This window comes from Periophthalmus magnuspinnatus, chromosome 10 (assembly GCF_009829125.3).
Source record: "Periophthalmus magnuspinnatus isolate fPerMag1 chromosome 10, fPerMag1.2.pri, whole genome shotgun sequence".
Classification (NCBI taxonomy): domain Eukaryota; kingdom Metazoa; phylum Chordata; class Actinopteri; order Gobiiformes; family Gobiidae; genus Periophthalmus; species Periophthalmus magnuspinnatus.
In genome coordinates, this window is record NC_047135.1 from 36,183,135 (window position 1) to 36,201,711 (window position 18,577).

The following is an 18,577-nucleotide window of genomic DNA, read 5'->3' on the forward strand; positions in this document are numbered from 1 at the left end:
ACAGCCCTGAGGAGCTCCCTGTGTCCGAATCTGTCCCAGGAGTTAGTTCATCTGCAGCGGACACAGCAGCCAGGGCCAGGGCTTTGAGGGGGCACAGCCTCCTGACCAGCCTGTTTACACAAATGAGTCCTGCTGTGGCCTGAGGGGGGCGCTCAGTGATGCTCTACAGTCAACGCCGGAGCATTCTGTCTCCTGTTCATTCAAGTTTCAAATGATCAAAACAGTGACTAAAATAACACTTCCTGAGCCCACACGTCTGTCTGTGACCTAATGTTTTATTTATTATGTCGCCCACACGATGTTACAGCAAATGTTCCATATGAAACAGCATCTTGAAACGTTTGAAGGAAACTAAATTCTTCTAAAAATTCTAATGTGCCTCTGCGTTTCTTTCTGGACTTTGCAGGATCAGCTTCAGACTCAACTTTACCAGTGCAAATCTATTTAGCAAAGTCTGTATTTTTAGACACTTCCTCCAAATATCGTGTGTGGTCATGTCTGTCACGTCTGTGACTAAGCCCTGGTTTCCTGCTTGTAAACTCATGTGGATTACTTCCTATTGGACTTGATTCTGCTCTTCACTTTAAGCATCTGTAGCCGTTTCTAAACCTGTTGTGGAACATTCAGTCTATATGTCTCCTTATTGATTTCCTTCCTTAAAAAAAAAAACAGAAGCTGAAACTTGTGCGGTGCGTCGTCTCCGGTGTGTGTCTGTGTGGGGGAAATTCATTTCATCCTCACTCCAGGAGGGTTATCCAGCAGCCTACACACATGCGTGGACTTTGTTATTTGATCCTGTCTATTCTCTCTCGAGGTGAGTCAATATTTTTGTGCTTTAGTGTGGGTGGAGAGGCTGATCTTTTAAAAGTGTAAAATAATAATAATAATAATAATGATATGATTGTTGGACAGTTTATGGCAGCACTGTGAGAGTGGTGGGCGTCGTCGGCCATAATGTGACTCTACCGTGCGCCTACGATGCCCTGTCTTATGGATCTTTGAGTTTCTGTTGGGGCAAAGACGCAGTCCCCACGTTCAGATGCTCAAATACCATATTTTCGTGGACGGGTGGAGCGCCACAGAGCAGGTGGGGGCCCCGGTACCAGCTGAGGGGGTCACTGGACGAGGGAGATGTGTCGATGACCATCACGAGCACAGACTGGAGCGATGCCGGGGTCTACGGCTGCAGGGTGGAGATCCCAGGACCTTTCAATGATCTCAAAGTCAACATTAAACTGGAGATAGAGGAAGGTGAGCTGACATAAAAAAAAAACTGTCAGACTAAATGAAAAAGAGGTTTAAATAATGTGTAACTGTGATGTCTGCAGCTCCAGAGGAAGAACCAACAGTGAGTCCGAGCTACACTCAACAAAAGACAGAAGGTACGAGCCGTTTGTCGTGTGAAACTCAAATCTGAACCAGTATCGTGTTTGTAGAGACCAGACTGTGTAGAGAAGTGACTCAGTGAGTGACGTCACCACAGCGTTCAGCTCTGAGTGAAGCTCATCGAGACTGGAGCAGGTATAGGGGACAATTTAGGGTCCAGCCAGGGGGCCCCCAAGAGCCCATACATTTATACTGAAAATAATATAAAACATCAGGTTTTATTGGATACAGGGCTTGTGTGTTTACAGCAGCCTAAATATCCTTCAAAAACCATTACATTTGTTTTATATCTGTAGTAGTAAAATATCTTCTGCTGCTACATGTGTTTTTGAGTCGGGCAGAGGTGAGGGCAGCTCTGTGTTTACACCGGAGCAAGGACCCGACATCATGGAAATGTAAGAAACACAACTGGAGCACGTTAAAATCCGCCAGAAACAAAGAAAACATGTCTAGAATTTTAAAAACCTTGTTCTTGTGACTGTGGTAGTTGTGACATTCTGGATGTTTTCAGTCAGTCTTCAGCCCTTAGCAACGCTGTCAATCAAACCTGTTGCTAACGCTAACAGGAGCGACCTCGGGGAAAGAAGGACCTGATTTGTCTGTTATTAATGTTCAGATCTTGATTTACAGACACAATAGTGAAATAAAACCATCAGGATCATGTAGAGGGTTAATACGAACATTTAAGACTAGAATGAGTCTGAAGGACAGAGACAGAGAGAGGACAGAGAGGACAGAGGGGGGACAGATTTTACACAGAAAGTGAATTAGAACCCTGTAAACAAGTAACGACAAAACAAATTTATGTAAATAAAAGTTCAAATATTCTGAAACTTTCTGGTCTAAATACGATTTGTAAATGTCTCATTACATCAGTTATGTCCAACAGGATATCGACTGAACCGATATCTGGAGTCGATATCTGATACCAGTCTCAGATCGGTTCATCTCTAAAACATTTATATTCACCACAATATAAAAATATATTTAAACATCTGAGTTTAAACTGAACCACAGCTGTTTATTTTCTGTCTTATTGTCTGATTCCAGGCTCCGCCCCTCCTCTGTTCGACCTCACGGCTGAGGCCCACGTTTTAAGAACCATCACTGAAAAAGTTTGTACTTTACAGTTTAACTATGGTCCAGTATGTAAAGATCACAGATGAACCGTGACTCTACACTGACTCTACACTGACTCTACACTGACTCTACTCTGACTCTACTCTGACTCTACACTGACTCTACTCTGACTCTACTCTGACTCTACTCTGACTCTACACTGACTCTACACTGACTCTACTCTGACTCTACAGTGACTTTACTCTGACTCTACACTGACTCTACACTGACTCTACTCTGACTCTACACTGACTCTACACTGACTCTACACTGACTCTACACTGACTCTACTCTGACTCTACTCTGACTCTACTCTGACTCTACACTGACTCTACACTGACTCTACTCTGACTCTACAGTGACTCTACTCTGACTCTACAGTGACTCTACAGTGACTTTACTCTGACTCTACACTGACTCTACACTGACTCTACTCTGACTCTACACTGACTCTACACTGACTCTACTCTGACTCTACACTGACTCTACACTGACTCTACACTGACTCTACACTGACTCTACTCTGACTCTACTCTGACTCTACTCTGACTCTACACTGACTCTACACTGACTCTACTCTGACTCTACAGTGACTCTACTCTGACTCTACAGTGACTCTACAGTGACTTTACTCTGACTCTACACTGACTCTACACTGACTCTACTCTGACTCTACACTGACTCTACAGTGACTCTACTCTGACTCTACACTGACTCTACTCTGACTCTACACTGACTCTACTCTGACTCTACTCTGACTCTACACTGACTCTACACTGACTCTACTCTGACTCTACAGTGACTCTACACTGACTCTACAGTGACTCTACTCTGACTCTACTCTGACTCTACACTGACTCTACACTGACTCTACAGTGACTCTACTCTGACTCTACTCTGACTCTACACTGACTCTACTCTGACTCTACTCTGACTCTACAGTGACTCTACTCTGACTCTACACTGACTCTACACTGACTCTAGAGTGACTCTAGAGTGACTCTACACTGACTCTACTCTGACTCTACAGTGACTCTACACTGACTCTACAGTGACTCTACACTGACTCTACACTGACTCTACAGTGACTACTCTGACTCTACAGTGACTCTACTCTGACTCTACAGTGACTCTACACTGACTCTAGAGTGACTCTACTCTGACTCTAGAGTGACTCTACTCTGACTCTACACTGACTCTACACTGACTCTACTCTGACTCTACTCTGACTCTACTCTGACTCTACACTGACTCTACTCTGACTCTACACTGACTCTACTCTGACTCTACTCTGACTCTACACTGACTCTACTCTGACTCTACTATGACTCTACTCTGACTCTACAGTAACTCTACTCTGACTCTACTCTGACTCTACACTGACTCTAGAGTGACTCTACTCTGACTCTAGAGTGACTCTACTCTGACTCTAGAGTGACTCTACTCTGACTCTACACTGACTCTACACTGACTCTACTCTGACTCTACTCTGACTCTACACTGACTCTACTCTGACTCTACACTGACTCTACTCTGACTCTACACTGACTCTACTCTGACTCTACTCTGACTCTACACTGACTCTACACTGACTCTACTCTACACTGACTCTACACTGACTCTACTCTGACTCTACTCTGACTCTACTCTGACTCTACTCTGACTACTCTGACTCTAGAGTGACTCTAGAGTGACTCTACTCTGACTCTACACTGACTCTACACTGACTCGAGTGACTCTACACTGACTCTAGAGTGACTCTAGAGTGACTCTACTCTGACTCTACTCTGACTCTACAGTGACTCTACACTGACTCTACAGTGACTACTCTGACTCTACAGTGACTACTCTGACTCTACTCTGACTCTACTCTGACTCTACTCTGACTCTACACTGACTCTAGAGTGACTCTACACTGACTCTAGAGTGACTCTACACTGACTCTACAGTGACTACTCTGACTCTACAGTGACTACTCTGACTCTACTCTGACTCTACTATGACTCTACTCTGACTCTACAGTAACTCTACTCTGACTCTACTCTGACTCTACACTGACTCTAGAGTGACTCTACTCTGACTCTAGAGTGACTCTACTCTGACTCTAGAGTGACTCTACTCTGACTCTACACTGACTCTACTCTGACTCTACTCTGACTCTACACTGACTCTACTCTGACTCTACTCTGACTCTACACTGACTCTACTCTGACTCTACTCTGACTCTACTCTGACTCTACACTGACTCTACTCTGACTCTACTCTGACTCTACTCTGACTCTACTCTGACTCTACTCTGACTCTACACTGACTCTACTCTGACTCTACTCTGACTCTACACTGACTCTACTCTGACTCTACTCTGACTCTACACTGACTCTACTCTGACTCTACACTGACTCTACTCTGACTCTGATCAGTGACTCTGTTGAGGATCAATACTGAGTCAGTATAAGTGTGTATCTGTTTCAAAATGCTGTGTACTCCAGTCTGGCTGAGAACTTCCTCCATAAGCACCAGAGCTGCCAAAAAACTAAGACAGTTAAAGTGCAGAGTAATCGAGCTCAAGTAATGAAGTAGTACGCAGTACTACACAGTAGTATGCAGTAGTATGGAGTAGTTCTATTACACAGTAGTACACAGTAGTACACAGGAGTACACAGGAGTACACAGGAGTACACAGGAGTACATGTGTAACTGTCTCACTCAGTGTTGTTTCATTCCAGGAGCTGGACTTGTTGAGTTTTCTGGGAGTTGAAAACATGGGCAGGTTGGCGGCGGTTTTGCTCGTCACTATAATCCTAATCCTCCTCTTTATTTTCTGTAAGTGTGTCACAGATTATAGTTTGTGATTCATGCCACTGTGGAGTTTTTCTCTCAAACATTTAATTTTGTGCCTTGTTTCAGGGAGACGACTGCTGCCTCCTAAAGCTCCAGAGCAGAGTGAGACGTCAGCACCAGAAAACGTCTACGAGAGCATCCCACTGCATTAGTGATAAGTGAATATAATGAGGGGCCACTCTGAGGCAGGGCATCTGACGAGAATTTAAATGAGTCGGTTTGAAGGAGCAGTTTTAAAAGCCCCTTTGAAGAGCCACACAGATAAATGTATTTAGTCTGTGCATTTCATTTACAGCAAATCCAATTATTCTGATGTGAAAAATAAAAACATGTTGGACAAAGCTCATAGTCTGAGGGAACACTGCCCTCTACTGGACTGAAGTCACACTGCTCTTATCAACACAAACCTGATGAGTGTTTTAAATGACTGTGGCTCAGTGAGTACAGCAGTGTCCCCCCGACCTGAAGGTCAGGCCAAGTTCTAACACTGAGCCACATTTTGTACATTTCCTTCTACATTCTCTTCACACATTTGGAGTGAAAATGCTGAGTGATGTTTTTGAGCTTTATTCCTGTGGTTTCCTCTGTGTTTGTCAGTAAATAAATGATCAGATTGAAGCAGCTTTACAGAAACAATAAAGCAGACGATAAGAAAACAAAAGTGACTCTTTTTATAATGAGACAACGTGAACTTTGTCACTGACGATGTAACTGGACCTGTTTGAATATATGTGATATACTTATGTGATATACTTATGTGATATACTTATGTGATATACTAATATACTCATGTGTTATACTCATGTGATATACTTATGTGATATACTAATATACTTATATGATATACTCATGTGATATACTTATGTGATATACTAATATACTTATGTGATATACTTATGTGATATACTCATGTGATATACTTATGTGATATACTAATATACTTATGTGATATACTCATGTGATATACTTATGTGATATACTCATGTGATATACTTATGTGATATACTTATGTAATATACTTATTTGATATACTTATGTGATATACTCCTCGCCCGGCTCTCCTCCTCCTCGTCTGGTCTCCTGGCCGATTTCTTATGTTGTCTGATTTTTCCTGTTGTGTCTGATTTTTCCTGTTGTGTCTGATTCTTCCTGTTGTGTCTGATTTTTCTTGTTGTGTCTGATTCTTCCTGTTGTTTTGTTTTTTGTGTCTTGGCGGCACGGTGACTGAGTGCCATCACTCATGTCTCACAGCAAGAAGGTTGGTTCGATCCCCAGGTCACCAGGCCTTTCTGTGTGGAGTTTTTCATGTTTCTCCTCGTGTCTGGATGGGTTTCCTCCGGGTACTCCGGTTTCCCCCATCAACCAAAACATGAACGCCCTTCGAGACAACTGTTGTTGTGATTTTGGGCGTTACAAAAATAAATGAATTGAATTGAATTGAATTGAATATACTTATGTGATATACTTATGTGATATACTTATGTGATATACTAATATATTTATGTGATATACTTATGTGATATACTAATATACTTATGTGATATACTTATGCGATATACTTATGTGATATACTAATATACTTATGTGATATACTTATGTGATATACTAATATACTTATGTGATATACTTATGTGATATACTTATGTGATATACTTATGTGATATACTAATATACTTATGTGATATACTCATGTGATATACTTATGTGATATACTAATATACTTATGTGTTATACTTATGTGATATACTCATGGGATATACTCATGTGATATACTTATGTAATATACTTATGTGATATACTTATGTAATATACTTATGTGATATACTTATGTAATATACTTATGTGATATACTTATGTGATATACTTATGTAATATACTTATGTGATATACTTATGTAATATACTTATGTGATATACTTATGTGATATACTAATATACTCATGTGATATACTTATGTGATATACTAATATACTTATGTGATATACTTGTATAGCTGTGCTGATACAGACCGGTCTGAATGGATATTACGTGTTATATTTGTATAATTATGTGTTAAGTATATCTCATTACAAAGACACAAGTATAACTGCAGACTGGACCTGTTTGAATGGATATAATGTGATGTACTCGTATACTTGTATATTTGTTGTGCTGTGATACAGTCTGGACCTGTTGCCTGAGTATAATGTGATGTACTCATATACTCATATACTTGTTACTTTTACTTAAACATCAGCCGACTACAGGTGAAAATTAGTACTTTTGCTTTAACCTGGCACCAAATATCTTTTCTGTTTTTTTAAGGTCAATGTGCACTGTCCCTGCTCAAATAAAAGCAGACCATACCATACTCATGTACTCGTGTACTTGTATACACATGTACTCGTGTACTTGTATACTCATGTACTCGTGTACTTGTATACTCATGTACTCGTGTACTTGTATACTCATGTACACGTGTACTTGTATACTCATGTACTCGTGTACTTGTATACTCATGTACTCGTGTACTTGTATACTCATGTACACGTGTACTTGTATACTCGTGTACTCGTGTACTTGTATACTCGTGTACACGTGTACTTGTATACTCGTGTACTCGTGTACTTGTATACTCGTGTACTCGTGTACTTGTATACTCGTGTACTCGTGTACTTGTATACTCGTGTACTCGTGTACTTGTATACTCGTGTACTCGTGTACTTGTATACACATGTACTAGTGTACTTGTATACTCATGTACTCATATCCTTGTATACTCATATACTCATGTACTCGTGTACTTGTATACTCATGTACTCGTGTACTTGTATACTCATGTACTCGTATACTCATGTACCCGTGTACTCGTATACTCATGTACCCGTGTACTCGTATACTCATGTACCCGTGTACTCGTATACTCATATACCCGTGTACTTGTATACTCATATACTCATATACTCATATACTCATATACTCATATACTTGTATACTCATGTACTCGTGTACTTGTATACTCATGTACTCGTGTACTTGTATACTCATATACTCGTGTACTCATATACTCATATACCCGTGTACTTGTATACTCATGTACCCGTGTACTTGTATACTCATATACCCGTGTACTCATATACTCATATACCCGTGTACTTGTATACTCATATACTCGTGTACTCATATACTCATATACCCGTGTACTTGTATACTCATGTACCCGTGTACTTGTATACTCATATACTCATATACTCATATACCCGTGTACTTGTATACTCATGTACCCGTGTACTTGTATACTCATATACTCATATACTCATATACCCGTGTACTTGTATACTCATATACCCGTGTACTTGTATAACCGTGCTGCAGTCTGAACCTGTTTGTCTGAGTATAGTGTGATGTACTCATATACTCATATACTTGTATACTCATATACTCATGTACTCATATACTCATATACTTGTGTACTTGTATAACCGTGCTGCAGTCTGAACCTGTTTGTCTGAGTATAGTGTGATGTACTCGTGTACTTGTATACTCATATACTCATATACTCATATACTCATATACCCGTGTACTTGTATAACCGTGCTGCAGTCTGAACCTGTTTGTCTGAGTATAGTGTGATGTACTCGTGTACTTGTATACTCATATACTCATATACTCATATACTCATATACCCGTGTACTTGTATAACCGTGCTGCAGTCTGAACCTGTTGTGCGACCGTAGGAGGATGAAGAGGAAGTTTTCTACGTCTTACACAATCTGTAAACTCAGCAGTGACTCAACCCTGTGACTCAAAGTGAACCTTAAATTAAACTTTTAAACTGTTTTTATGTAACATCATGTCCAGGGTTTGACTCGGGTCTTTAAGATTTTTATGTTTAAGTTTTTGTAAAGATTCACTTTGTGTTTTTATAGAACAGACAAAGATAATTATAAATGTACAAAAAGATTCAAGTGTTTGACAGAGACAGAGCTGGAACAAGTACTCCATGAAGTACTACATTTAGTCACTTAAGTAAAAGTACAGATACCAGATACTCAAAAAAAAAGTATCACCTGAAAAAATACTTAAGTGCAAGTATTAAAGTACATGTTTGAAAATGTACTTAAAGAGTAAAAAGTAAAAGTATTTCTCTCAAATGTGGTGATTTTGATAAAAGTTTTGAGTTGAATTTTGTTCAACAGAAACAATTGAATAAATGTTTTTTATCTGTTTTTATTTGTTTATTTTTGTTTTGTTAAGTTGTTTGTTGTTTTGTTTGTCAGGTTTCACACGATGAGAAAAATACTTTGACTTTTCCTGTTCAGAAATGTAGTGGAGTAAAAGTACAGATACTGCTCTCAAATGTACTGAAGTAAAAGTAAAAGTACACACTGTAAAATGTACTTCAGTAAAGTCCAGATACATAAATGTGTTACTTTTACTTTTACATAAACCTCTGTCTCTAAATCTGTTTAAACTGGGTCAAACTCGTCCAAACTAAATATTTAAACTTTTACAGAGATGTTTAAGACGAGCTGTTTTAAAGTGACCCAAACGTCCCTCACGTCTTGTCCCTCACGTCTTGTCCCTGACCTCGTCCACTCATCAAATAGACTTTTTCTACTCGGACGATAAGGAACCAAAACCACAGTGAAGGAAACGGCCCTTTTCATCCTTCTGCTCGGCTGCAGAAGTTGTTTGTGCGGCAGAAGCAGAGTCATGTGATGTGGAAACGTCTCAAAGCCCAAACCTCTCTGTGGTTTCATCAGTGTCTTCTGCGGGACATGAAGCTGCGTCCATCAGCGTCCAGCATGAGTCCACACACCTGCTGCCTCGTCCTCGGCCTCTGTCTCGGTAAAACGACGTCCACATGGTTCATTTCAGGAGCGTTTGGTTAAACTCTTGTTGTTTTCAGGTTCTGTTTGTGCCGACGTCCTTCAGGCCTTTGTGGGACGAGATGTGACGATCACATGTAACTATGACGCTAAGTATTATGGGACATTGTCCGTCTGCTGGGGACGAGGCCCCATCCCCAACAGAGGCTGTGCCAACGAGGTCATCCGCACAGACGGGACGGAGGTGACCAGCAGGGAGTCCGAACGATACGTCCTGTTTGGGAATATCCATGAGGGGGACGTGTCCCTCACTATTCGGACACTACAGGAGACGGACTCTGGGACGTACGGCTGCCGCGTGGACATCCCGGGATGGTTCAACGACCACAAGCACGAGACTGTCCTCAACGTCCTGCCAGGTAAAGAACGAGACTGTCCTGAACGTGAGACAGGTAAAGAACGAGACTGTCCTGAATGTGAGACAGGTAAAGAACAAGACTGTCCTGAACGTGAGACGGGTAAAGAACGAGACTGTCCTGAACGTGAGACGGGTAAAGAACAAGACTGTCCTGAATGTGAGACTGTCCTGAACGTGAGACTGTCCTGAATGTGAGACAGGTAAAGGTGAATGTTCCTCGTGTTTTTGCGGTGATCAGTTTTTGACAGTGATGGATCTGCCGATTCCCGATATCAACCGATACCAGATCAGAGACTGGAAACAGAATCTATTTACTTTAAAATAAAATAAAACTAAACTGATCCAATTGAAGAACTTTGTGTAAATAAAAGTTCAAACCTTCTGAGACTTTCTGGTCCGAGTTCGTCCTGTAAATGTCTCAAATGTCTCAAATGTCTCAAATGTCTCAAATCTGTAACTGGATAAAAAGTTGTAGGAGTGAAGTCGTTTGGCTGCTGCTTCTTCAGATCTGGATGTTTCAGTATTGATGCTGTCGGTTTATCTTCTGTTTACTGAAAAACAACAGGATCAGGATCGTTCTGTAGATTGAAGCAACACAGTCGAGTTAAAGACGACGACATTTAAAACAGAGTCAAGTGAGAGAGTTTAACAGAGTCAGGGTGAGGTTGGACCAGGAGTTTTATTCTTCTCGATGAGTGGAGGGTTAAACATTCTGTAGATAAGAAATTTAAAGCAAAGTCGAACAAGGTGAGAGTTTTATAACTGTTCCAGAGCGAGGGTCACACATGAGACGAGACGGGCCACGGATAAACAAACAGATAAACAAACAGATAAACAAACAGATAAACAAACAGATAAACAAACACAAAACCAGAATGGCCAGAACAGAGCCGTTATCTTCCCTCAGTGTGACATCAGGCCCTGCTGCATGATGGGAAACAGAACATTTTGCAGTAAACACAGTGTTACTTTTACATCTTGTCCATGTCTGTCTCCTTAAACATCAGCTCTTCTCTGTGACTCTGTCTCTGCAGCTCGTCCAAATCCTCCCCAGCTGGAGCCTCGGGAGGTGAAGGAGGAGGTGCTGACCGTTCACTGGAGGCCTGTGTTTGACGGAGGTCGGCCGGTTTTATTCTACAGGATCGATCTGAAAAACAAGCAGGGTACGAGCTCCTGACGTGAGGTTTTATTTTACACACAAATGGTTTTATGGGCTGTATTTGTGCAGCTCCCTGGGACACGGCCATCAAGACCGAGCTGCACGACCCGAGTCTGACTCAGGTCACTCTGGTGGATCTGCGTCCAGCCAGAACCTACAGCCTGAGGATGTTTGCGGTGAACAGCGTGGGCACGAGCGACCCCAGCAACGTGCTCACCATGACGACCAAAGAAGCCGGTACTGACCTTTAAACAAACCTCATCCCTCGTTTGGGACGTTCTCCACTTTAAAAATGTGATTAGGACATTCCCTCAGTGTCACCTCCCAGACACACTGTTGGTTGTTAAGTTTCCTAGCAACAGTTCAATTAAAAGTTGCGCTGTGTGACTTTTCTGGAGCTTGCTTTGCCCGGAATGTTCCACAGTGTTTCATTTAACGTTCACACATATCGTTTATTCTGTTACTGTGTTTCTTCATCTTAAAAACACCTGAAAACACGTGTTCAGTCTGTGAGGAGGCTCCACAGATCTGAGCTGTAACTAGACCTGTTGGCGTTAGCTGCTCGTCTCCATGGTGATTAAAGAAATACTGAGGAACATCATTTTAACGCCCGCTTCCCCCACAGCCCCTGAGGCTTCTCCGGCGGAGCTGAAGGTGGAGGCGCTGTCGTCCCGCAGCCTCAGAGTCTGGTGGAAGGTTTGACCCGAAACACGAAACAAAAAACACAAAACAGTCGCATGTTTGGAGAGTTTTTAAACACCGGCGTTTTGGTCCAGGCTCCGAGGTCAGATCTGCGGAACGGCGTCATCCGGAGCTACAAGGTGAGCTACAGAGCGTACGACGGCTCCACCCGACAGTTCGGACAGTGGCAGTACGTTTGGGTCACCGCCGAGGGGGAGGCCCAGTCCTGCGTCCTCACCGGCCTCAAACCGAGCACCAAGTACGGAACGATGGTCCAGGCCCGGAACAACGCCGGGATCGGGCCCGGATCCATGTCCTCGCTGCTCGCCACGATGGACGAAGGTAAAGTCACATCAGCAAAACTAAACAATCATTACATCCAACTTTTCACTTCAAGTTTATGGAGGAACTTAACGAAGGAAAAGTACTGTAAAAAACTCTACTTAAGTACAGTTCACAGTGTGTACTTTTACTTTTACTTGAGTACATTTGAGAGCAGTATCTGTACTTTTACTCCACTACATTGTTGAACTGAAAAGTAAAAGTATTTTTCTCATCGTGTGAGACCTGCTGAAAAGTCTGAGGTTTTATTTTTAACACGATCAAGATTTGAACAAAACAAAAATAAACAAATAAAAACAGAAACAAATATTAAATTGTTTCTGTTGAACAAAATTCAGCTCAAAACTTTTATCAAAATCTCCACATTTGAAGTTTTAAAGACTCAAAATCTGTGAGAAATACTTTTACTTTTTTCTTTTCAAGTACTTTTTTAAACATGTACTTTAATACTTTTGCTTTAGTAAATTGTTCATGTGATACTTTTTCTTGAGTATGTATTTGCTCTGGTATCTGTACTTTTACTTAAGTAACTAAATGGAGTATTGTACTTGTACTTGTACTTGTACTTTTGTACGACCTGAGCTGAAAGTGACCCTCGTGTCTTTGTTCTGTCTCAGTCCAGACGACGTCAGAACTGACGGTTGGGACGAGTTCCCCGAGTACGACCAGACCGGACACCAGACCGGACACCAGACCGGACACCAGACCGGACACTACACTGGACACGTCCGCGTCAGGTACTGTGTCCTCCAGGGACGGGCCCCTCAGCAGAATGTGTCTCTGGGGCCCCCTCCTGGACTCAGACATTTGACACATTCTGACCTCATCACTTTGTCCAACTGTGTTTTATTTATTTGACCAAAAGACTGAAATGTTTTAACCTAACAGACAGGGGCCTCAGGGGCCTCAGGGGCCTCAGGGGCCTCAGGGGTAAACACACAGATAAAACAAATGTGGGCAGCAGATATTTTGCTATAATACATAAAAAAATAAAACAAATGTAATCTTTATAGTGGGATGATTAGGCTGTTTCTAGTAGAACTTTACACATTTTATTATTTTCAGTATAAATGTATGGGCCCTTGGGGGCCCCCTGGTGGCCTTGGGGTCTGTTTATAGTCTGGTGATCTCCAAAGGCCCAAGGCGTCTGTGTGGGACACATCGAGACAGAGACATTTTGACACTATATAATAATTAAGATCAAAATAAAGCAGGAAAATCCCAGAGAAACATTTTTACAGTTTCATTAAAAGACGTGAGACACAACAAATAAACAGCAGAATGAACCAATGTCCAGAGATGTGACTTATTCAAACTTTTACAGCTCAAATCTCATTGTATCGCAACAGAAACACCACAAATCTCTTCCATTTTGAAAAATAAAGTAACATGACTGAACATTTTGAGGCCAAACCTGTTTCAGCTTCATAAACTGAACCTGAGGTCGATGTCGTTTTTATTGTGACGTGTCTAAGATTAAAAAATGAAATAAGGAAGTAAAGCTGTGTATTTTTATCCAGCTCAAACCACAAGAACAACAACAAAACCAACAGAAATAACAACAAAAACAACAACAACAACGACACTGAAGCCTCCCGGGACGACACTGGGCCTCACAGTCTGGGCCTCGGCCTCTACAACTTTCAACTCAGGTATGAACAATTTAATAAAACAAATTAAAATAAATCTTCAGACTCGTTATCAGAGTTTAGTCCTGCACAAAATGGAAGAAATGTCACGGAAAAGTCACATTTTATACAGAGTTTTTCCACCTTTAAGGCTCCAAACGACACACACCCCCACACACTCACACACATTCACACACACTCATGTTTAAACACACTTCTCTGGTTTAAATCCGTCTGTGTCGTGTTGTCGTCCCAGAGTCGCCTGAGCCTCCCGTCCTTCAGATAAAGAGTGTGTTTGAAGGCGTCGTGTCTCTGTCCTGGAGCTGTGGGTCACATGGTTCTTCTCCCATCACTGGGTTTACGTTGGAATATAAAGTCGTCAACGGTAAAGTTCACACACACTTCACCACATTTAACCAAACTAAGTGACACACACACACACGTTTTCTTCACCTTTGACCCTTCTCAGCCTCGTGGGATCATCTGAAGAGTCTGGACTTCAGCCCCGACCAGACCCAGGCCACGATCATCGAGCCCAGACCCTCCTCCTACCACATCCGAATGTTCGCCAGAAACGCCGCCGGTAAAAGTCGAGCCAGCGACGTCCTGACGCTCACGGTGCGAGGGAAAGGTGCGATGTTTGTGTCTAAAATGTGTTTGTGGCTCTGGTGTTGTCGTGTTTTGTGTTTTCAGAAGTTTGAGGTGAACACGAGTCAAAAATAACAACTCATTTTCACGTTTGTGAAAGCGACAGAATCAGACTCAGCGGGACGGACCAAAAGAAACACAAATAAAGTCCACGCGTGAAACACACGAGAAACACACACATGATACACACACAACACACTCATGATACACACACAACACACACATGATACACACACAGTACACACATGATACACACACAACACACTCATGATACACACAACACACTCATGATACACACACGACACACACATGATACACACACAACACACTCATGATACACACACAACACACACATGATACACACACAGTACACTCATGATACACACACAACACACACATCATACACACACAACACACACATGATACACACACAACACACTCATGATACACACACGACACACACATGATACACACACAGTACACTCATGATACACACACACAACACACACATCATACACACACAACACACACATGATACACACACAACACACACACGATACACACACAACACACACATCATACACACACAACACACACATGATACACACACAACACACTCATGATACACACACGACACACACACAACACACACATGATACACACACAACACACACATGATACACACACAGTACACTCATGATACACACACAACACACACATCATACACACACAACACACACATGATACACACACAACACACTCATGATACACACACGACACACACATGATACACACACAGTACACTCATGATACACACACACAACACACACATCATACACACACAACACACACATGATACACACACAACACACACACGATACACACACAACACACACATCATACACACACAGTACACACATGATACACACACAGTACACACATGATACACACACAGTACACACATGATACACACACAACACACTCACGATACACACACAACACACATGATACACACACAACACACTCACGATACACACACAATACACACATGATACACACACAACACACACATGATACACACACAAAACACACATGATACACACACAGTACACTCATGATACACACACAACACACTCACGATACACACACAACACACATGATACACACACAGTACACACATGATACACACACAGTACACACATGATACACACTCTACTCCAGACCAGCAGCACTACTTGTTTCTCTAGTTTCAGTTCTTTTTCTGTTTTAAACTTCCTCCTTAAATGTGTCCAGATAAACAGGAGGACGCTCCTGTGTCCAGTCTGTCCCCGGACACTCGGGCCGTCGTAAGTGACATCGAATCACATCAAATTTAAACACACATATATATTTTATGAATGAAATAAACCCTCGTGTGGTTGCAGAGCGCTGAGGATCGTCCCGGTGCTCATCTCGCCGCCATTTTAGTCCCGGTGCTGCTCGTCCTCGTCACTGCGGCTGCGATCGGGACGTGGCAGATCAGACGTGAGAAACTACGGAAATGTCCAGGGTCTGAGTCCAGACGTCCAGATAATAACAATTTATATTTATGTTTTACAGGAATTAGGAAGAAAAAAGGCACATTGAACATGTGAGTGTGTGGACTTCACCTGTGTACACCTGTACTACACCTGTGTACACCTGTACTACACCTGTGTACACCTGTACTACACCTGTACTACACCTGTACTACACCTGTGTACACCTGTACTACACTGTGTACACCTGTACTACACCTGTGTACACCTGTGTACACCTGTACTACACCTGTGTACACCTGTACTACACCTGTGTACACCTGTACTACACCTGTACTACACCTGTACTACACTGTGTACACCTGTACTACACCTGTACTACACCTGTACTACACCTGTGTACACCTGTACTACACCTGTGTACACCTGTACTACACCTGTGTACACCTGTGTACACCTGTACTACACCTGTGTACACCTGTACTACACCTATGTACACCTGTACTACACCTGTGTACACCTGTACTACACCTGTGTACACCTGTACTACACCTATGTACACCTGTACTACACCTGTGTACACCTGTACTACACCTGTGTACACCTGTACTACACCTGTGTACACCTGTACAACACTGAGTACACTGTGTACACCTGTACTACACGTATGATACTGAGAGTGACTGACCTGTAACTGACCATGTCCCTGTCTCTCTGTGTCTCTGTCCATGTCTCTGTCCCTGTGTCTCATGTCTCTGTCCCTGTGTCTCATGTCTCTGTCCCTGTGTCTCTGTGTCTCTGTCCCTGTGTCTCATGTCTCTGTCCCTGTGTCTCTGTCCCTGTGTCTCATGTCTCTGTCCCTGTGTCTCTGTGTCTCTGTCCCTGTGTCTCTGTCTCATGTCTCTGTCTCTGTCCCTGTGTCTCTGTCCCTGTGTCTCTGTCCCTGTCCCTGTGTCTCTGTCTCATGTCTCTGTCTCTGTCCCTGTGTCTCTGTCCCTCTGTCTCTGTCCCTGTGTCTCTGTGCCTGTCCCTGTGTCCCTCTCTGTCCCGTGTCTCTGCAGGTGGTTGGACAGTGGGGCGCTGCGTTACAGAGCTGAGTCGCTCCAAGAGTCTTTATAAAACACAGAAGACGTTTGAGTTAAACATGAGACGATGTTTTAATAAAATATAAACATGTTTGAGTTAAACATGTGACATTATAATAAAATATAAACACATTTGTAAAATTTAAACTGAAACTGAAGTCACTGTTTCAGGAAACAACAGAAGAAGAAGAAGAAAAGAAAGAAAAGAGTTTAAGATTTAAGTTTAAACAGTGACAGTGTGTCACATGTGTCTTATTTAACCATAGAGTGTGTGTGTGGGGGTGTGCGTGTGTGTGTGTGTGTATGTAGGTGTGTGGGTGGGTGTGTGTGTGTGTGTGTGTGTGTGTGTGTGTGTGTGGGGGTGTGTGTGTGTGTGTGATCATGTGACAGACTTTTCTCTTTTTGCTCAATAAATAAATCTTTTGCTCCTTTGTCCTTTGTCCTTGAGTCTTAAGTAGAAACACAAACACATTTATCCAACAGACAAAAACATGTCAGGGTCAAGCACACAACACACACACACACACACACACACACAACACAGACACACAACACACACAATGCAGACACACAACACAGACACACAACACAGACACACAACACAGACACACCACACACACACAACACAGACACATAACACAGACACACACACAACACAGATACACAACACAGACACACCGCACACACACAACACAGACACATAACACAGACACACACACAACACAGATACACAACACAGACACACCGCACACACACACACATAACACACCTGAAGTGTCCAGGGGGTGTGGCCTCGTGGTCACAAAGAAAATGAAACTTTATCTGAAACAAAGAGAGAAGCTTCGAGCTCACGGGACAGAGACAGGACAGAGACAGAGACAGGACAGAGACAGGACAGAGACAGGACAGAGACAGGACAGAGACTGGACAGAGACTGGACACT

The 18,577-nt window shown here is 42.3% G+C and overlaps 2 protein-coding genes across 2 annotated transcripts; both read left to right on the top strand.

Moving 5' to 3' along the window:
- Positions 1-670: 670 nt before the first annotated feature.
- LOC117377184 (T-cell immunoglobulin and mucin domain-containing protein 4-like) lies at positions 671-5,870 on the top strand. Its single transcript, XM_033973543.2, has 6 exons — positions 671-814; positions 913-1,251; positions 1,329-1,382; positions 2,437-2,501; positions 5,232-5,328; positions 5,413-5,870. Exons 1-6 carry the CDS (start codon positions 772-774, stop codon positions 5,496-5,498), a joined length of 684 nt encoding a protein of 227 aa, XP_033829434.1. The 5' UTR covers positions 671-771; the 3' UTR covers positions 5,499-5,870.
- A 4,199-nt stretch (positions 5,871-10,069) lies between these two features.
- Positions 10,070-17,828, top strand: LOC117377398 (cell adhesion molecule Dscam2-like). The gene is made up of 14 exons (XM_055224779.1): positions 10,070-10,175; positions 10,237-10,575; positions 11,609-11,737; positions 11,803-11,970; positions 12,359-12,429; positions 12,510-12,756; positions 13,374-13,493; positions 14,277-14,408; positions 14,641-14,769; positions 14,854-15,015; positions 16,326-16,378; positions 16,457-16,556; positions 16,632-16,662; positions 17,611-17,828. The coding sequence occupies exons 1-14, from the start codon at positions 10,106-10,108 to the stop codon at positions 17,666-17,668; spliced, it is 1,809 nt and encodes a 602-aa protein (XP_055080754.1). The 5' UTR covers positions 10,070-10,105; the 3' UTR covers positions 17,669-17,828.
- The last annotated feature ends 749 nt before the right edge of the window (positions 17,829-18,577 follow it).